Raw genomic sequence first — 22390 nt, 5'->3', positions numbered from 1 at the left:
TGTTGGGTTACTATGACTAGAAATAGGTCACGTGGAATATGTGCACCCTTTTTATATTAACTACTAACCATAACACAGGATACATCTGAAATATTCCAGGGATTAATGGTATTTATGTGAACATAATAATTTATGTCATTTTAATACGCAGCCTACATTCAATAGGTGCTTGCTAAATAAATTTCAGTGTTGGTGCCCATATTCATTTTACCAAACCTACCATCATCAATAAAAAGTTTAATTGAAGTAGTTAACAAATGGATTATCAAAAAGTCTATTTATTCAGTTTTGAAAAAAGTAAAAATAATAAGTATAACCAAAGTTCACAATAGTAAGGGCTACTGAGGCTAGAATGGGCAAAATTTATAGCTAAGTTATCAAATACTGCTTAGAAAATATTTTCTTTAATGATTGGAAAATTATTTTATTTTAAATTAATGTAAAAAATTTTAATCAATGAAGAAATGGTAATTTCTATAAAATGTTAACGAACCAAGCCCCTAAGACAGAGGCTTTAGTAGTGTAAATGAATGTACATAAAACTGCAATTGTTATTATTATTACCAACCACACCAACAATAAACACTAATAAGTTTAGATAAAATGGGATATTAAAAAAATATATATTAGCTTTATTAACAAAACTATATCCATTTATTCTGAACAAACAGCCTGATGATAAGTACAATATATACAATTACATTATAAATAATACCATGAATAAAACATTAAAGTAATTAGTAATGTAACATTACATACATTAACAGCGTCAGCAGGTAGGATTAAATTAAATTTTTGAAGTTCTTTCCTTTGATTTTTATGAAGTTCATTTTGTTTGAGTAGAACCACTTGACTTAAGAAAGCTTCAGCGGGAGACATTATGGTAGTTTTTGCTTTAGAAAGCAATTAATGAAGATGAGGTCCACCAACATTTTTTTAATGACAGTAACCTTTTCTGAAAATGTTTAATGCAGATGATGTCCACCATAGGAAGACAAGTCATGTCCACCATAGAAAGACAGGTCATGTCCACCATAAGAAGAAAGCTCATGTCCTCCAAAGTTGTGCTCTGTCTTGGGTATATAGTATGGTACGGGTACCTTCACGTACTCTGGCACCTTCACCTCATAAGGAACTTTCTTTTCGACGTAGTAGGGCACCTTTTTTTCAACTGACACGGGGTACGGCTTGGGTACGTAGACAGGGTACGGCTTGTCAACAGGTACCTTGACGTGAACCGGGATCTTCTTCTCAACCACGTAGGGCACCTTTTTTTCTACTGTATAGGGCACATGGTAAGGGCGAGGAATCTCGACGATCTCCTTGACCGGGTACGGTACAGGCTTCTCTACGGGATAAGGTACCTTCTTCTCGACGACGTACGGGACCGGTTTCTCGACGTGATATGGAACTGGGTTATCGACGTGCACTTTTACAGGGACTGGTACTTGTTTGTAGACGGGGTACGGTTGTGGCACGGGAACTTTAACTGGGTACGGTATCTTCTTCTCAACTGTCACTGGGTACGGCTGAGGTACGTGGACTGGTACTGGTCGATCAACATTCACGTGAACTGGATACGGTACGTGCTTTTCAACTTCGACTGGAACTGGGTACGGCACTTCTTTGGTTATCACTTCTGTTTTGACGTCATGGCCGTAATCGGAACCACTTCCATAGTTTCCTAGGTCGAAGAGGCCCCTCTTTTCTTGTTTCTTCTCTTCCTTCTTTTCCGGCTTCTTCTCTTCAGCCATGACCAGGCAGGCCACCAACATTAGCACTAGAACACTACTTCTCATCTCGTACACCGCTCAGATACTACTGACTCTTCCAGCCTCCATGCCTATCTTATATAGTAGCAGTTTCACAGCGGTCAGTGGCAATTATTGCGCAAAAAGAGGAGACAGGCTCTACAGACTTTCATATGCAACCACCTTCGACCGAACTAATTAAGATTTTACTAGTAAGTTTTTAAATAAACTATATTATAATATTTTTATACACGACTTTAAAAGTGAGGATTTTTGAAAATCTTTTTTAAATGAATTTGATTTAGATCTAAAAAGATCAAGTACACATTCTACAATTCTTTGGAACTATTCATAGGAGTATTTCCAATAAATATTCGCTTTGACAATTACTAAATAAATAATATAATAATCTTCACTTAGCCGACAGATTGACGCCAGAGGGATAAATCAAGACATTGAAGCGTGATGTCCAAATGTGACAGTTGTATTGCTCATTCATAGTCTAAACTAAATACCTAATTTAACATTTTTTTTTCAAGCTGAACTGTTCACACACACGTTTTGTGATACTTTATGATATGTTACTTTAGACACACTGAACTTCTAAACGTGAATTTCCGTTGAAAATTTGGTTGCAAACTTTTTTAATATCATAATACTTCTCTTTATTGTATATTTCCATTGTAAATTAATGAAACTAAAAAGAACTCTTTAACTAGGTTCTATAATACCACACACTATAGGTATGTTTTATTTTTTTAGATTACTGTTATTGACGAGATATTCCATTTATTGATAAAATGAATAGTTAGAAAATCGTTTCACAGAATATGGTAGACGTGCGATTGTTCAGCCCGCAAATAATTTAAGAATATTAAATTTAGTAAAGTGTAAATGGTAGAACATACAATTAATACAATTATTTATGTTTTTCCACTGTTAAGTTTATGTGTTTTTCGTTATTTACATTTTTAATTACTTTTAACGACTTTGTATTTTGTTTTTCTCGTTCATTCAATTTTCCCATAATATATATTCTCTGATAATTTGTTCTGAATGTAAAAAGCTATTTCTCCGTTTACTGCTTCAGTTAGTTATCCAATTCTTTCTTAATTTTTTAAATATTTATTCTTTTTTTTGTACCACTATCAATGAGAAATAGTTACTTATTTCAAATTAAAAAAAATTAAAGACACTTTAGGGGATGGGATTTTAAATTTAAGTCCTTTCAGGCTATTTCAATGGAGATCCCTAGCTGGCATTAGGGACCATTTAATTATTAATGGATATAAATACCTGGAAGACTATATAATAGTTGACAGTATGTAATAAATTGCAGGAAGATAGTCCGGTTGGCGGCCCATACACGTACAATTTAGTGAAGATTTGGTACTTATGTTGACTGCCACCCGGACTTTCTTCCTATACTAGACATAATCACTTGATTTTGAATATTTTGAGTGGTTTGGAAAGACCGTAAAAAAAAAAAAAAATGTAATTTATATGAAGTGACATGTCACTTTATATCACATGTTGGTATGTCAATTTAGCGAATGTGCCTGCCTACCATAAATACCTAATTTCAATTCCTAACATGTTTTAATTTTTCGAGGTAAGCTGAACAGCTGTGGTGACACCAACACTTATCCTCTTGGTATTCTTGGTCATTTATCCGCAGTGAATCATAAAATGCTCTGTTGAAAACTCGAATACAAACTTTTTCACGATCTGATTTTTCCTCCCTACCCTATTTTTCATGTATAAGTAAGTAACTCTAAAGATGTATCTTTTACGATGTTCTACAACCCCCATTCATTAAGTTATATGTGTTCCTTATTGACTTTGAACTTGGTACGTCAGTAATTAATTATAGGTAGCATAATTATATTATGGATCAATACCTTTATCATCCCCACCTACAGCGAAACTAAAAGGAGAGTGATGTCTTTAGCGGTATCGCTTAACCTGCTCATTAATAGGTTTATAACAATTTTCAAGGAAACAGTTCATCCGATTTTCAGATTTGATAGCTCAGATTATTCACTGAGATCTTGTGATTCTTTAGAAACAATTTGATTTTTAAAATTACTAAAATTATATCAGTTAAACATCTCCGTCTGTTGCAGATGTCCATTTTTTGAGCGAAATCCATAAGTGATTTTTTATTTGTTTATTGCTATGTACAGTTGTACATTATGATACATTTAGTAAATTTGATTTCAGTTAAGATGGAGTGATACAGACGTGTAGAGAAGTTTGGTAGCACTCCAATTACGTTTTACATTGGCAGGTCTCGTGGCCATCTTCTTATTAAGTGATTTTTAAGCTGGATGTCTCAAAATTACTCAGTGCTATCCCGTAAGTTTTTGAAATTATTTGAGCTTAAAATATCAAATAAATATAGAAATAATATTTTATAATGTGTCGTTACTTTCTTAAATTATCAATCGGTCAGAGTCATAGTGTAGCAGATACAGTCAACACATATGTATATAACCGCCCAGTAACCTACGGCTACCTCTCCCTTACTTAGTTATTTGGTTTATCACTTTTTTATTTCTCCTATACGTCAATATGACTGGTCAAACATCGAATTAGGTTAGTACATTGGGAGTCTGTGGGGTGTAATGCAGTAATAATTTTTACACATGTCCCTATACTCGTATACACCACGTACAATAACATCGACTCAATAATGTTGATCATGTAAGGTTAGCTTTATGTTGATATATGAATCTTGGTTGCTAATTATGAATTCAAATAAAGGCATGGCTCTGAAATACATTGGATATTCAATTTTTGTTTAAATAAAATAAATCTTATCCAATTTAAGTCTCAAAACAATCTATATTTCTTTATAAGTCCAACGTTTTGTGCACTTCGGCCATCTTCAAGGACAATCATAAATACAATTTAAAAACCACAAAGATTAAAAAAAAAATATGCATGCTATTCTGCCCAGGTCAATAATTTCAGACCAAATACCTTATTTTTTCAATTCTTAACATTAAGATTAAAACTTTTTTATCACTGTCGATTTACACTATTACCCATTATCACATAATTGTGATAAATGTTAATATATGATAAATACTGTAAAGTATGTATATATCATTAATAGTGTAAGTTATATATATATATATATGATAAATAGTGTTATTTGTTGCTTAAAGGCGTAAAACCCTCTGGACATCAACGGCATGTTATTATGACGAAGGTACAAACACAGCACATGCTCGCACGTTATTCAAACAAATGTAAAAGAGGAACGTGATTCATACAAATGTAAACATAATAATCAATAAAACCAAAATAAAATCAATAAATTAAAAAAAAATCGAAGAGGAGTTATAATTTAGAAAGAAGGCGATGTGCTTTTAAAAATTTAAGCAATAATGTAACTTTAGCTTCATTATCTGTGATAGCTTCTGATAAATTTGGGGCCAGTCCTATTCAGTTTATTGTCGGCAACTAGTGAGTACATTCTTCAAAAATATTTTTAATCGTGAGAAGGACTGACAATATTTGCACGTTGGAGGTGGCAGTTTTCTGATTAGGTGAGAGTGCGTGAGGAGAGTATGACCGATTCTCCAGCGGGTTAGAGCAACTACCTCCCTGCTGCTGTTGTGGTAGGATGTCGACCATAGTTTTACTGATGTTTTGATTCCTTTTAATTTACTCGGAGAACATTCATCCCACTTAGCCTGCCATCATTCCAATATCTGTAATTCAAGAGGTGTACTGAGTTCTGATAGGGTAAGAACGGCGGTGCATCGGCCAGGGAGCGTGAGTCTGGCAGCATTGTCTGATAAATAGTGTAAATTGTATCACCTAATTTTGATAATGCATAATAGTGTAAATTGACTGTGATTAAAAGTTTTAATATTAATGTGAGCAATTGACAAAATAGGGTTATTTCGGGTGATATTATTGACCTGGGCATAACAGCCTGCACTTTTTTTTTTTACCTTCACTTATATAAGTATGAAAAATATAAAATCGTATCGTTTAAGGAGAAACTCTTCTGCACGAAAGAGTGGAAATTGTGCACTCTTTTATATCATTTTTTTATTTTAATAAAAGACTACTATACACAGAATTAATCTGGAATATTCCTAGGGTAAATGGTACTCCTGTGAAAATGATAATTTTTTTCATTTTAATGCGCAGACTATATTTAATAGGTGCTTGTTAAATAAATTTCATTGTTAGTATCCATATTCACATCACCGCCCATACCTTCCATCATCAATAAACACTTAAATTAATTAAGTTAATAAATGGGTTATTAAAAAGTATATAAGTTTTGAAAAAAAAACAAAAACAATGAGTACATATTTTTTTACAAAAGTCTATGAAAAAGAACACTTTTTTCAAAAAATTTCTGTTTTGGATCAATCTGATCTGTTCAAACATTTTGGAAAAAAAAATATAACCAAAGTTCACAATAGTATGGGCTATTGTAGCTTAGAAATGGGAGCTATGGACTAAAGTAATAAAGAACTTATAGTAAATTATTATTTTTTGCCAAGCGTTCAAACACAGCTTAGAAAATATTTTCCTTAATCATAGGAAAATTGTAATTTTATTTTCAATGAATCTAAAAATGTTAATCAATGAAAAAGCAATCGGAGCTGCCAATAAAGACGTTTTTAGTTCAGGAAAGAAAGAAAATATTATTATTACCATCCACCATCAATAATCAGTTTTGACAAAATAGGATATTAACCCTAGCAGCACCAAGGTAGTATTCATTACGGCCTACTCCAAGGGGGGGGCTCGCCGAGCCCTACACTTCCCAAGACGACCTCCACAAGCCCTCACTTGATTTTAACCCTTATATCATTAATTTTCCTTTTATGGTAAACTTACTCTTTTGAAATATAATAATTTCTTCTTACTTCTGTAAATAAGATGGTAGAATAAGGATTATTTAAAAAAAAAAATAAGGACCTAAGATTTCTATATGCTTTATTATGAAAATGTTTTAATTTGGAATTAAAAAAAGAATAAGAATACATGATACAACAAAAACCTAGGGTCGCTGAAACTTTAATTATTTTCAATTTCATGAATATTTTAAAACAAAAAATAATTCTATTGTCTGAACTTAGGTATAAGAATAAAATGCTTATGTTTACAAATGCTCATCACTAGATTCAGCAGGTTCACATGTGTCAACTCTTTTCAAAACAACTAAAAAACCAAAGAAACATATCAGTCCGAAAATATTTTTAAGTAAAAAAAACTGAGGAAATCAGACCAGTAGTGAGAGTATGGGCGAGCTGGTGCACTTCCGTGAGCAGCCAATCAGAAGCCAGCATTTTGATGAACCTCAGGTCCCTTCCCTGCACCAAGGGGGGGGCTCCACCCGCCCTCATCTCATTTTTCTAACACAAATAATTTTTCGTACTCTTCCTCCTTATCAAATATTTTTCAAATCAATTCCAAAATGTTGGTAGATAAATTTTAGGTAAATAGATTTTTTCCTTGTCTGTGAAAAATTTTTTGAGAGCAGTATTAAAAAAAATCAGAAGTGAGGGCTCGGCGAGCCCCCCCCCTTGGTGCTGCTAGGGTTAAAAAGTCTAGTAGTTTAAAAAAAAATCATTTATTCTTAACAAACAGCCAACTGTTATGTACAATATGTACAATTACATTATGAATAATACCATGATGAAAAGATTAAAGTATACAAATTCTTATAAAATTATAATCATTAACAAAAAATAATTTAAAACAAAAATATCATAAAAAAAAGGTCTTTAATTATTATGAAGTTCATTTAGTTTGAGTTGGACCACTTGACTTGAGTAAGCGTCGCCGGGAGTCATTATGGTAGTTTCTGCTTTTAAAGTAATTAATGCAGATGATGTCCACCATATGAAGACAGATCATGTCCACCATACGAAGACAGGTCATGTCCACCATAGGAAGAAAGCTCATGTCCTCCAAAGCTGTGCTCTGCCTTAGGTACGTAGTATGGTACGGGCACCTTCACGTACTCTGGCACCTTCACCTCGTAGGGAACTTTCTTTTCGACGTAGTAGGGAACTTTTTTTTCAACTGACACGGGGTACGGCTTGGGTACATAGACAGGGTACGGCTTGTCAACAGGTACCTTGACGTGAACCGGGATCTTCTTCTCAACCACGTAGGGCACCTTTTTTTCTACTGTATAGGGTACATGGTAAGGGCGAGGAATCTCGACGATTTCCTTGACTGGGTACGGTACAGGCTTCTCTACGGGATAAGGTACCTTCTTCTCGACTACGTACGGGACCGGTTTCTCGACGTGATATGGAACTGGGTTATCGACGGGCACCTTTACTGGGACTGGTACTTGTTTGTAGACAGGGTACGGTTGTGGTACGGGAACTTTGACTGGGTACGGTATCCTCTTCTCGACTGTCACTGGGTATGGCTTAGGTACGTGGACTGGTACTGGTCGATCAACATTCACGTGAACTGGGTACGGTACGTGCTTTTCAACTTCGACTGGAACTGGATACGGCACTTCTTTGGTTATCACTTCTGTTTTGACGTCATGACCGAAATCGAAACCACCTCCAAAGTTGCCTAGGTCGAAGAGGCCCCTCTTGTCTTGTTTCTTCTCTTCCTTCTTTTCCGCCTTCTTCTCTTCAGCCCTGACCAGGCAGGCCACCAATATTAGCACTAGAACACTACTCCTCATCTCGAACACCGCTCAGATACTACTGACTCTTCCAGACTCCATGCCTATCTTATATAGTAGGAGTTTCACAGCGGTCAGTGGCTATTATTGCGCAAACAGAGGAGACAGGCTCTGCAGACTTTCATATGCAACCTCCTTCGACCCGATTAATTAAGATTTTACTACCAAACTTTTAAATGAACTATATTATGTTTATTTTGTTCATGTACTGCTCGTTATACCTATAAATAGAACGATTTTTTAAAATGATTTTTAAAAGATATTGTTTAAGATTCCGCAAAAGGTCCAATAATTGATTTTACATTGCTTTGGAGCTTATGGATGATTTATTTGATAACTATGAGCAGTTTTCGACTAAATTATTAGGTTAGACAATTACTATATTAATAGCAATATAATTTACACTTAGATCACAGATAAACGCGAGAGAGATAAATCAAAACATGGATAATAGCCAAATGTCCTTTCCTTTCTTTCATTTTTCATCTTGATTTAATTTATACCTATTTAATATACAGTTAATATTTTTATAATAATTACTGTTCTAGCTATTAACCAATGAGATATTTTATTTATTGACAATATGGATGCCTTAAAAATCGAATCTTTCATTCACATTAAATCTACAATTACAACTACACCATTGCTATATAACTCCCTTTTATGATTTGGGGTAGAGATGAAAAATATTCATGCATTAAAACTTAAATGTATCTTTTATATGTCCAAGTTACACTTTAGAAGACACTGTACAATTTTGTTTTCATAAACCCTAATCTTCTTGTACTTTATTCGCTTTAATTTCCCTCTGAAAAAATTCCTTTTGCTTCATTAGCATATCATTCACCAGAAAATACCAATAGGTATAACTACTAGCCAAAATTGATCGGTCTGCCAAGTATAGGGAGGGGAAATAAAAAATGGCTGCTGTTTCTAAACGTTAAAAATAATTAATTTTTTTATTCGAAAGTCTATATCTTTACAACTACCAACAACAATAGAAAATCTAAGAGAACATCATTTAAAGTAGAGTAAATTTGCTAAAATGTAAGCCCTAATAGAGCTATTTACGTTCAATAGTTCTCGAGATATAGTTTTTAAAAGCAAAATTTCATAAAAATATAGTATGGAACGTACTGAAATATCAGTTGTTAGTGACTTTATTTTGAAAAATCTATATCCCAAAAACCATTTGACGTACAGATCTCTATTAGCACTCAAATTAAAGCTAGTTTAATGGGCTATAAAGTAATTTATGATGTTTATTTTCATAGGAGTAGTATTTTTCATGACATTTGCTAAAATAAATTGATTTATAGTTGTTCGGACATATTTTCATTTGCCAAATTTATACTCATATCTGAATATCATAAAAACTACTAACCCTATGAAGATAAGTGTCATAAACTACTTTATAGTAAGGTACATTTCCTTCATTTTGAATGTTAGTAGACATATGTGCGTCTTATGGGTCTAGAGATATACCATATTTTTTCAAAAATCCAACATTTTATATAAAAACAATAAATTAACATTTTGTGAGTTTATTCTGTCAAATATCATAAAAACTACTACTTTTACAAAGATAAACGTTATAAACTATTTTATAGTAATTTTAACTAGCTTTAATTTGAGTGCTGGCAGACACCTGTACGTCTAATGGTTTCTGAAACAAGGTTTTTCATAAATAAAACCTATTGTTTGCACGACTATTAATCAATTTCTTTTAGCTAATATCATGAAAACTACTATTCCTACGGAGGTAAATGTCGTCGTGAACTACTTTATAGTACATTAAGCTAGCTTTAATTTGATTGCTAATAGACATTTGTAAGTCGTATGGTTATTGAGATATTGATTTCTCAAAATAGATTCTCTAACTACTGATATTTCAGTTCATTTTTATGAAATGTTGCTTTTTGGAAGGCTATATTTCGAGAACTATTTGACGTAAATAGCTCTATTAGAGCTAATATTTCAGCAAATTTACTCTACTTTAAGAGATGTTCTCTTAGATTTTCTAGTGTTGGTAGTTTTTAAGATATAGAGCTCCGAATGAAAAATTAATGTTTTAAGGTTTTGGAACAGACGCGATTCTCCCCCCCCCCTACCTATACTTGGCAGACTCATCAGTTCTGACTAGTAACTATACGTAGTTTTCATTAAATTAATCAAAAATCGGGGTGCGATAATTGCCTTTTTTTCTTCCCGTCTCTTGTACTATAAGCTATTTACACACAGATATCATTTTGCAATTCGTGGTTATTGATCCGCAGTAAAACTAAAAATGTGAAGTTCTATTGAATATTTGGATACGAAATTTTTTACTATCTTACTTTTTGGCTTTATCCTATCTTTCAAATATAAGTAAATGATACTAAAGTATTTTTAATGATGTTCTACAACGATCACTCATAACGTTATGTATTGTCTACTGACTTTGGAATTGGTTTGTCAGTAATTAATAATAGATTGTATAATTATACCTTTGAATAATCAAAAGAAGAGTGATCTGTTTGTAGGTATCACATAACCGGTTCATGAGTAGGCTTGTCAAAATTTTTAATTAAACAGTTCATCCGATTTTCAAGTTTGATGGCTCAGATTATCAATGAGATATCGTAATTTTCTTGAAATAATTCAAGCTTTAAATTACTGAAATTAAATCTGTTAAAAATGTCAGTTTGTTGGTGTGGTCCAATATCATTTTTAAATAAAATTAAATTTACAATTACAATAAATAAATACCACATTTATGTAACTCTCTTATATTATTGGACGTAAATATGGAAAAGGATCTTGCATTAAAAATTTAATGTATACGTTTATATGTCCAAGTTACACTGAAGAAGATATTTTACGATTTTTTTTTTCATATCTTCTTTTTAATTGTTTGGTTTTGTTTTTTTCTCTGGAGAAACTCCTATTATTGCATAGCTGCATTTTAAGTAGGCATGATTGACATTAATTCATGTTGCTTGAATTTAATTTTAGATACTTTCTAATTCATTAATAGGCGGTGAGGTTCACCTTCTTTTTGCATTGGACTTAAACTATACTGAACCTAAAATGTATTCATCGCTTTGCTTTTACCATCGTTGTGGTACTCCCCCAGGTGTTAGTCTACTGAAAGAGGAATTAATTAGGGTTTTCACATTTTCAAATAAATTATCACGTCTGTTATTTAAGGCAACCATTAATATATGCAATTATAATTCCACGTCCGGAATTTAAATTTCCTAGAGTCGGAGCGTTTTTTGGAATGTACCCAATTACAAGTTTCATTATGAAGACATGAAAAAACACCCCGTATCTTAGATGATATAGGACTATTAAATTTAGGATTATTTCCCTAGTATTTTTTTTTAAATCAAATTATTATTATTATTTTCGATCATTATTTTGCTGGGACTTCTCCTTAATTGTAACTTAGTTCGGACACCGCTCAAAATGGAAAAAGGTTCTATTAATACAATTATTTATTGTGGATAATATTTCAGATATAAATATTGTATTTGTTCACAATTAATCAATGGTTTTGTTATTGTTTCATTTATTTTCAACTTTTTTTTTTTTTTATCGGGCAACAATCCCATTGGAGCCCTATACTGCCTAACCGTGGTTGGGGGTCAAAGTTTTTCATTTTGTTGGACCGCCACTCAATGAAACAAGTCAACGCCTCAGGCCGGATTCGAACCGGCACCACCAATAGACATTAAATTGGTAAGACTGTGTCAACCACAGAGCTACGAGCGCGTTTTCAGCCACATTTATTTCCTAACAAATCCGAAACATGATTTTTGAAAGAAGTAGCAATGCCCATGCCTTTTCTAGCGATCTTATTCTACTCCACTTAATTATTCCATTATATCCTAATTTTTCATTAAAGGTTTTTATTTTGATTTGGCTCCACTGATTATTCGTTCCACTCGTTTAAGGAAATTTCTTAATACAGGTTCTAACTAACAAGCTCATGGAAATCATTCTCTGAAATGGCTTGAGGTCCGTTTTTTCTCAATAATTTAGCTCTTATTGCCTCATATTTCATATTTAATTTCAATTTCAATCGATTCTAGCATTAATAATTTTACATATGTATCACTTACAGCTGATGGTTTCTAACCTACAGCTGTAAGTTAATAAAAAAAATTTTCTTTAAATGTATTCAACAAGAATATATTATATAAATATATTATATAGATATATAGGCGAAAATACTCCAATCTCCAAACATGTAGGTGGAATAGGTTGGTTAACATTGAATTATCAGATTCAATACGGCATTCTACAGGCAATAATACTTAAATATCATGCTAATAAGGTCCCCTTTTCAAAATTTTATATTTATTTTTATTTTAGCAATAAAATCTGATGATTGAGATTTTTGTTAGTGATTAGCAGTACTTAATATTTCGAATTATTACCAAAGTATATAAACGAGAGTTTATATTAACAAAAAATATCTTTACAATGAATATACAATGGTAACCTTTGATATGAAGTCTTTCAGGGTCTATTTTAGTTCTTGACCTTTCCTTAATAAATACCTTTAATAATGACACAGCGAATTTGCCAGAGAAAGCAGAAATGTAGGTTGCAGTGATTTATTGTCATTATAAATATGATGTGATAATTTAATATCATAATAATTCTTATTAAACTGGACGCCAAAAACCATATTATTGAAATTAATTAAATTCTTCCAGTTGTTGCATAATCTTATATAGAGAAATATAAATTATATTACACCAACAGTCCGGAATTTACTTCAAACATCTTTCTTATTAATATCATTGGAAAAAATCGAATTCGCAAACGAACAGATTAAACGTTTTGAACATCTTATTCAGTTTATAATATTAATCAGCAAAATTAAGGAAATAATAAGCAACTTTATGATTAAGAAAATAATTTTTGATATTTTAAAAAATTTTAATTATCAAAATATACCTACTTGCCATTTTTTATTAATAATAGTAACGAGGATGCATTAAACTTGTTCACCCATCATATTTTTCAGTAAACCATATTTTCTCAAATATTTGATTTTCTTTTTAATAAATAGCCTAAATGTAATTATATAATTATTCTATCGTTGTCCGATGACTATATATTTTACCTGCAATTTATTTCACTATTAATATATACTAATATGTTATGATAATTAGGTTATTAAAAGGCATTAATCTTTGAAAAAAAATTATTTATTTCTATAAAACGGCCAATTGGTTTGTACAATATGTACATTTATATTACAATGAATGCCATGATTAAAAATATAAAAATAATGAGCTACTTTAAATTACATACATTCACATGCAAATAACATTCATGTTTTATGATACAAATAAATTTAAAACATAAATGGCATTAAATTAAGTATCATGAAGAAAATACTTTTAAAAATGACTTTGATTATCAGGAAGTCCATTTATTAGAGCATTGACATAAGAAACCCTGAGGCACGCCAGCATTTTTTACCGACAGTTTCTAGAAAACCTTTTCTACAAATAATTAATGCAGATGGTGTCCACCATACGAAGACAAGTCATGTCCACCATACGAAGAAAGGTCATGTCCACCATAGGAAGATAGCTCATGTCCTCCAAAGCTGTGCTCTGCCTTAGGTACGTAGTATGGTACGGGTACCTTCACGTACTCTGGTACCTTCACCTCATAGGGAACTTTCTTTTCGACGTAGTAGGGCACCTTTTTTTCAACTGACACAGGGTACGGCTTCGGTACGTAGACTGGGTACGGCTTGTCAACAGGTACCTTGACGTGAACCGGGATCTTCTTCTCAACCACGTATGGCACCTTCTTTTCTACTGTATAGGGCACATGGTAAGGGCGAGGAATCTCGACGATCTCCTTGACTGGGTACGGTACAGGCTTCTCTACTGGGTAAGGTACCTTCTTCTCGACTACGTACGGGACCGGTTTCTCGACGTGATATGGAACTGGGTTATCGACGGGCACCTTTACTGGGACTGGTACTTGTTTGTAGACGGGGTACGGTTGTGGCACGGGAACTTTGACTGGGTAAGGTATCTTCTTCTCAACTGTCACTGGGTATGGCTGAGGTACATGGACTGGTACTGGTCGATCAATATTCACGTGGACTGGGTACGGTACATGCTTCTCGACTTCGACTGGAACTGGGTACGGCACTTCTTTGGTTATCACTTCTGTTTTGACGTCATGACCGAAATCGGAACCACCTCCAAAGTTTCCTAGGTCGAAGAGGCCCCTCTTATCTTGTTTCTTCTCTTCCTTCTTTTCCGGCTTCTTTTCATCTGCCATGACCAGGCAGGCCACCAACATTAGCACTAGAACACTACTCCTCATCTTGGACACTGCTTAGAAACTACTGACTCTTCCAGCCTTCATGTCTATCTTATATAGTGGCAGTTTCACAGCGGTCAGTGGCTATTATTGCGCAAACAGAGGAGACAGGCATCTCGATCTTGCAGATGTAACGTCCTGCAACCGGTGTTAGTTAAGGCTGAATTAATCAGCTATTTGGCTAATTGGGACACATCGCCTATTCTTCATATCAGATTATCATCTCACTCACACTCAATGCACACGGCCATCTTTTCCGCTAGTCACTGAGTAAACATCTAGCAACAACAGACCCTCACTATCTCGACGCGCTCAGTAAATATCATTAGTGGATGATTTTATTTTATTTTAAATTCACTGGGTGGTAATTATACCAAATGACGGTGAAATTTATATATAGAATGACCCGAATAATCCACTCATATTTGCTTTCTTAAATATGCTAAAAATAAATTGAAAGTAATCCCTTATTTTCTGCATTTATATTATTTATTGAGGAGATTTGAACCTTTGAGCTGTTTCATTCTTTCCATATTCCATATTTCCTCATCTTCTGAGCCGAAATAACTTGTGGGTATTAATATATATATTATGTTTTCTTATATATAACACTTCTTGATTTCTATAATTTTATTTTTGTAGATATTTCAATATATAGTATTATCTGTGCAATTAAACATGAAATTTATTTTAAAAGTTAATAATAACCTATAATTTCACTTTACGTCATTGTTTGAGATATTCAGTGAGACATTATGGAAATTGAATCAGGCTCATCCTCGGCTGAAACTCTAGATTTATCCCCTGAAGGTTTTTTCGTCATCCCTTTTTTCTTGGCCTTCCATAGGGCTCAAGACTCCTGAAACTGGAGTAGACCTCCTACCTTTCTTTAAGGGACGCCTGACCCATTCATCCTTTATTTTTTATTCTTATAACCTGGGAAACTTGAGTATTAAGTTACGTCACTTGACGAGGGGCTTTACCTTATATTCGGTGAATGGGAGTAAAATGAGAGTGTACAAGTTTTTATTTTATATGTATATCTATATGGAGATTCTACTATTGCATACTTCAGTATAATATAGATCCTACTTGAAGGGCTCCAACAGACCCTCACTATTTTAAAATACATTTAAGGAAGATATATTTCCATAATTATATTATGGTATTGTATCTTCATTAATAAATATAATATCTATATATTACCAGCTTTTGAAGATTTATTATTAATTATTTTTCCTCATGGATGGTTATTTCCTGTATACCGGAATACTAAATGCGCCTTAATTTAGATAGGTACCAACAATTTTATTACTTATTTATAATTATTAAATTAACTCTTTCCTAAGCTATATTTACTAATGACTACACCCTAGTTAAGCTCATTTAATACTAATATATCTTCAAGTAGACTTATTGAAAAAGAACAGAGTAAGTAGCAATAGAAAAAACACAGTGTTATTTTCGTTTCTGTTGTTTTTAAGATGCTTAAACGAATTTTTATGTTTCGTAATCGAATGAAAAAAATGTCTAACATTTGAGCGATAAAAGATTATGGAGAAAATGTTCAGACCATTTCTGGACGGTGAATTAATGTATATAAGTAGAAACCCATTTACAATAAATATATTTCATTTTTTCCCTCTTTTCATTGAATTTATTCTCTCCAAAAGAAATAAATAGTTTACTCATTAAAAGTAACTTTTTTCGTAATTTTGTTTCCTTATAATAACATAAAAATTATATTTTTGTAGAAGCCAGTATTTCATACAGCTAGTGAGTATTTCCTGTTATTTTCTTAAAAATATTTCGTTAAAATAATTCAAATTTCTGCCTGGACAATACAACAGGGACAGTAAATTTCCTTGAATAGTAGTTATTGAAGTATACCAGGTCATAACACTCAAGTTTTATTTTATTGAAACGACAAAAATTTTTGTTCACTTATTTTATTCAAAACTGAATATGTTGTAAACTACCTATCACAAGATAAGATCTAATAAATCCTTTTGCTAGCATTAAGTAAATTTGTTATTATTTGATAATATATAATATATATTCCATTATAGCAGTATTTATGTTCAGTATTGTTATTGTTTTAATATCAGTATATTATTTACAAATAAGTTGTTTATTAATAAATTATTACGTTATCTGGTGAAATATGATTAACCTTAGGAATTCTTATTTCTCCTATGCAATTAAAAAAAATTGTTTGGAATATTCCAATATATCCTTGAAAATTATCTTGAGAAAAGTTCAGTATCTCAGAAACTATTTGTAGTACAGATGTCTATTAGGCTCAATTTGAAGCTTGTTAATTACATAATGAAATTCTTAATAAAATACTGATTTCACGTTGTTGGAGAAAAAAATATTGTCTCAAAATAGAAAATATAATATTGTCAAAAATATTAAAAAAATAGTCTCTCCACATAGAGAAAATCTGCCATATTAGGAATACGGACTAAACTTTTTACCATAATATTTTTACACAAGGAATCTATAGAAAGGAATTAATAAAAATTGGTTTTAGGAACATCCAAATTTTAGCAATTGTTGAAGGACTATTGCCATTTAAATCAATTATATTATCTATCTGAGGGAAGACCCAACTATCTAAGGCTGTCAGTAAGTAAATAGATTCGACCGAACCGCCAATCAGTTGGAATCTATCAGCCGTTTGAGGGCTCACATTTAGAGCGACACCCCGACAAAGGAAGCCATTTCACCACTGTCTCATTAGCAACACCTGGATGTCTCCTGGCTATTCCATTCTAATCCTATTTAAGGGGAGACTTTTCGATTTCTATTTTTAGCAAACCTATTATTGGACACCATACAATTATTTATTTATCAACATGGAAACTCAACATCTTGAAGGAAGTAACAAACATATTTTTTTCAGATAAAATTTAATTTCTCAACATGTGGATCAAATTATCGAATTCATTAAGGGAAATAAACATTTTTTGTTTCTTCTTATTAATGTATATTTAAGTAATTTTTTAAACCTCTTATTCCCATTTTTTTTCATAATTATCTTTTTACTTCTTGTATCTACCTATTGTAAACGTGTAGCACTTTAAAGACATACTGTAACGATGTTTTTTTTTTTTTTTAATTTAACATAGATATGACTTAAATAGTTAAGGTGTTTAAATCATTATTGATCCAGCCATGTTAATTAAAAATCTTTTTCTTCTATTATTAACACAAACACAATTGATCCAACTTTTACTCACAACATTTAATTCACACCTCCAACGTTTCGGCCCTCAGGCCATTTTCAAGGAGACAACCTTAAACAATGATGTCATATATCCTTTAGAATGTTTCTTGCAGAATTGTCCATGTCATATAAATTTTTTATAATTTAAACTTAAAACTTTTTCACACAAATATTGTCTATATTTAATCTTGCTATAAATATTAACAACAGAGATCTTCTTTAATCAACACCTATATCTTACAGTGTGCCAGCCTGATTCCAATGTCCTCCCAGTTATTCCATGGTCGACCGCCTAGTCGTTTTCCCTCAGTTTCGGCTTCCCTTTATAATATTTTTAGTTTTTTTCTCTTTGTATGGAAAGTATACATATAATGTTTTTATTTACAGTCTAACGGGATAACTTATTTGATATTTGTTTGTATATACCTTTAAATCGATTGTATATGAATAAACTCTTATACTTCTACATTAATATAAATTTGTCACAACGCATGGGATTGTTTTAGACCATGAATTAATGACCTAACCCTAGGACTGGGCATTCTTACCGATCTCAGATCTGCAGTCGGCGCCGGTTTGAATCCGGCCTTGGGCGTTGACTTTTTTCATTGAGTAGCGGCCCACAAAACCAAAACCCACTTGACCCGCCTACTAAAATACCTACCCTAATCACCATTAGTTAGGTACTTAATAAGGTTAAAAACGTTGGATATAATTAATTAGAAGTTCAGAAATATTCAAACCATGACAATATATGAAATTAATGTTAATTAATTTAATTTTAAATTAATGTTTACCTTCCTAATCGTCCTTAATGTTGTTTTTTGGCGCCCTTGATTAATACAAACACTACACACCACTAGGTGTTTCCTCTCTTATCTCAACTTATTACATGATATATCGTTGGCCGTATATAAAAATAAGAATATAGTCCAGTGGGTGATCAATAAGATAACAATTAAAATATGTGTTAACTATTTATAGCTGATGTTTCAACCCGCATTATAAGGATTCACCGAGGCAGGGATTCACCACCATAAATTAAAATAAATTTAATCTTTGAAGTATTAACATATTATACACTATAATCTGCAGTATCATATTTGATATCTATTCATTTTGCTGTATAAAATATAATAATTACACTGTACTGTATAATCTGTAAATATAATTCCCGTAGAGTTTGACCCAAGCGGCAGAGACGAGCGACACTGACGCCGGAGCATAGAGCCACCTTGTGATTGTTTAGGACCGTCCAAACAAGTCGGGGCTCCTCACGACCTAAGGATAACATCCTGGCCCTCGGAGTCGGTTTTTATTTCACCAGTATCCTGCGGGACCTTATTGTTACAGCGCCAACCGTATCCTCCTCGCCCAACCATAATCCTTTCCATGTCCTGCGGACTTACCTCCCAGCTTCGGGAGCCGTCCTATTGGTTCTTAGAATCGATGACTTTATACATCGCAAGTTTTTAATTAATGTAATGAAGAATTCGGGATGAATATAGTGGTATAGTGTAGGAGCTTGAATGGATACTTGATAAGAATGGCCGGGTCCTGTATCAATCATTGTCAACATGATATTGGGTACATTCTTGTCATGTCGATTTCATATAGTTTCTATAAATCTAATAGTATTCAAGGGTATTATTTGGTTGCTGTATTCTTCTGCAGAAGTGGTTTTTGATTCCTTTCCACATTTTAAGTTCTGTAATTTCTTAAAAACGAGGTTTAGATTAATTGATTTAGGATAAATTAATCAATAGAATTGTTAAAATGGTTATGTATAGATTTACTAAAAATGTGCATCAGTGTGATAGTATTTTTCTTTAACGAAACATGAAGAAAACATAAAGTAATGGCTGTTGATCTTACTGTGTATATTTAATTAAAGAAACGTGATTTATTTTCTTTCATTTATATTGATTTATGATATGATGGGTTTCTAAAATATTAATTTTAATGATTTTCAAAATGGCCTAGAATTCTATTCATAAGTACAAAGGAATAATAGGATAGTCTATTTCTTAATATATATAAATACAGATGAACGCTTTTTTGGTCCAAGTGGTTTTTACTATAAGAATATAATCTGGAATCATCGTGTTAAATAAATGCTGAAAATGCAGGAGCGGCAGCTGTATCACGTGTGTTCCTTCTTTTTCAAAATTACCTGGTCAGCTTTGAGTTGCCTTATTCGGACGTTGGCATGGAATTTCCAAGATATCCATGGAGAGCCAGGTGGGAGTAAAATTCATGGTGTGTCACATTGCTCTAATTAAATGTAATGTTTCAATTTCCGTCTCAAAATTATTCAAAGCAAAGAAAGGACCTGTTACAATTCTTAGTGAAAGATAAACATTATTACTATATTATTTTAACATTATCATTTTACTAACATATTAATATTTTCAAAATATTATTCAATTATTAATCTTTAGTACTAATCGTTTATCAAATAGGTCTTGAGAGACTTATAAAATTAGATTTGCCCTAATTAACGATTTTTTTTAGTTAGTTTCAAAGTCTTCAACAAAACTTTATGCTATTTCCAAGATTTCTTTTTATTCATAACTTGTTTAAAAAACCAGAAGGTGAATTATAAGACAGTAGGATGAGGTTTAATTTATTTCTGTATATTATGTGTACCATTTTCATGAGTAAATATTCCGGGCTGGAGCTCCGTGGCAGTTTTTTTTATTTATTTAAGTGTTTCGACCACTAGGGCCATTTACATTGGATTTACAAAGTAGATTACAATTGACATGTTCACAAAGTTGCAATTACAAAGTGAGAAAGTTACAAATTTACAAATACATATTAACAATTAGAATTAACATTTTATAAGGTTACAATTAGAATTGACGTAGTGAGTAAATTACTATATTAAATTATGCATCCATTTATACTTGCTGGAATTAGAGTTTGACTATGTATGATCATAGGTATTAATTATTTTTAAAATGTGAAAAAGTTTTGATATTGTTGTGGGGTCTTCTCTCATCATCTCCTGTAACTCTGAACAGAATCGGCGTGATTAGGCACGTTAGGCACATTTCAACAGTAGCGACACATCGGTGCATTTTCATTTTCCATGAGATGACAGAGGGTGAGGGTGGGGGTGAGTCGAGTATGGGGTTAATGCTATCCGAATACGGGTTAATACAACATCTTCGTGGCAGTTATTAAATCAGAAACTAGGGCTAATTACGTTATATTTAAGTAACTGTCTGATTTATTGTGTTATTTGAGATGGAATCAACGAAAGACGTGAAAGTTTCTACTGTGGAGAGATATCTAAAGTAAGGTAAAGTATTTGTTGTCTAAATGAGAAGTCTGTATTTTAGAAGTCAGTAAGTGGTATACCTCGTTATAATAATTTTAGAGTTATTGATAATAATATAGATAATTGATTAATATTAATAGCATAGTATAGTATTACTATAATATACTATATTATTACTATACTATTATTATATACATTAATAATATGATAATATCTATATTAACAATATTCTATCTAAATATCTAACTCTTTCAGAAGCCTCCATTGTCAGCTAATACCATCGTTTTTGAGTTTTTTGATATGCTGGTTCAGTTCATTATTCAATCTGGATAATTTTCGTTTATCGAATAGAATTATGTTAGTATGCAACAACATACGGGCTTTCTGCTTTGGAGTAGTCAAAGCTCTAATTCACTAGAGATATTTGGCAAGTGCGCTGCTTCAGATGCTTGTTGCAGTAATAAAGTCCATAAAGCATTCTGGACCGTAGGAAATACGTTCACTGTCTCTTTCAGTTTTATCTTAGGATTGAATATAACCTGTAATTGAAAATTACAAGCTAAAAATTTCCTGTAATGACTTTAGATTTATTTTCAACGTACATATTGTTTTAAATCGCTTTTATGATCATATCTTCAATGACGAATGCTTCAGAGAGCAGAGAAAACCACCGAATCTCATTGTGTTACATCATAGGGACGCTTGTTGCTTAAACACGATTGCTATCTGAGGTGCAATGCAGTAATGGGAGTAATGACTACAGCAGCAGCACTAATATGATAATTCGCTTAGTAATTACACTTTCAGCGTCTATTACCACATTCGTCATTGTGATATATAATATCAGGTTCTAATTGGTTATATTAGGACAGTTATGTAAAATATATACATCCCATTGATCTTCGGACTAAGGTATGTCTTGACCAAATCACCATTCCTAAGGAAGGTGCTAATAAATTCTATATTGTAACCAAATTCTTTTCGTGTTCGAAAAAAATTACTTCAAATAGCAAAATTCTTCAGAGAGGAACAAGATACTTTTTGCCAAAAACTTGGAGAAAATACAGAAATTATTTTAATGGGGC

General features: G+C 32.3%; 3 protein-coding genes across 3 annotated transcripts; all 3 read right to left on the bottom strand.

The window, feature by feature from the left end:
• Positions 1–672: 672 nt before the first annotated feature.
• LOC106690671 (mantle protein-like) lies at positions 673–1799 on the bottom strand. Its single transcript, XM_014436179.3, has one exon. It carries the CDS (start codon positions 1797–1799, stop codon positions 966–968), a length of 834 nt encoding a protein of 277 aa, XP_014291665.2. The 3' UTR covers positions 673–965.
• A 5544-nt stretch (positions 1800–7343) lies between these two features.
• LOC106690669 (mantle protein-like) lies at positions 7344–8447 on the bottom strand. The gene has a single exon (XM_014436177.1). The coding sequence runs from the start codon at positions 8440–8442 to the stop codon at positions 7609–7611; it is 834 nt and encodes a 277-aa protein (XP_014291663.1). The 5' UTR covers positions 8443–8447; the 3' UTR covers positions 7344–7608.
• A 5188-nt stretch (positions 8448–13635) lies between these two features.
• LOC106690670 (mantle protein-like) lies at positions 13636–14790 on the bottom strand. Its single transcript, XM_014436178.2, has one exon. The coding sequence runs from the start codon at positions 14788–14790 to the stop codon at positions 13957–13959; it is 834 nt and encodes a 277-aa protein (XP_014291664.1). The 3' UTR covers positions 13636–13956.
• Between the last annotated feature and the right edge of the window lie 7600 nt (positions 14791–22390).

The sequence above is a fragment of the Halyomorpha halys genome, unplaced genomic scaffold (genome assembly GCF_000696795.3).
Source record: "Halyomorpha halys isolate HHAL.00 unplaced genomic scaffold, Hhal_1.1 Scaffold1800.1, whole genome shotgun sequence".
Lineage (NCBI taxonomy): Eukaryota > Metazoa > Arthropoda > Insecta > Hemiptera > Pentatomidae > Halyomorpha > Halyomorpha halys.
Note: the sequence above shows the minus strand (reverse complement) of the source record. Positions and strands in the feature narration are given on the sequence as shown.

Excerpts from the sequence above, each read along its gene's own strand:
- LOC106690671 (XM_014436179.3), bottom strand. The coding sequence starts at position 1,799 with ATGAGAAGTAGTGTTCTAGTGCTAATGTTGGTGGCCTGCCTGGTCATG.
- LOC106690669 (XM_014436177.1), bottom strand. The coding sequence starts at position 8,442 with ATGAGGAGTAGTGTTCTAGTGCTAATATTGGTGGCCTGCCTGGTCAGG.
- LOC106690670 (XM_014436178.2), bottom strand. The coding sequence starts at position 14,790 with ATGAGGAGTAGTGTTCTAGTGCTAATGTTGGTGGCCTGCCTGGTCATG.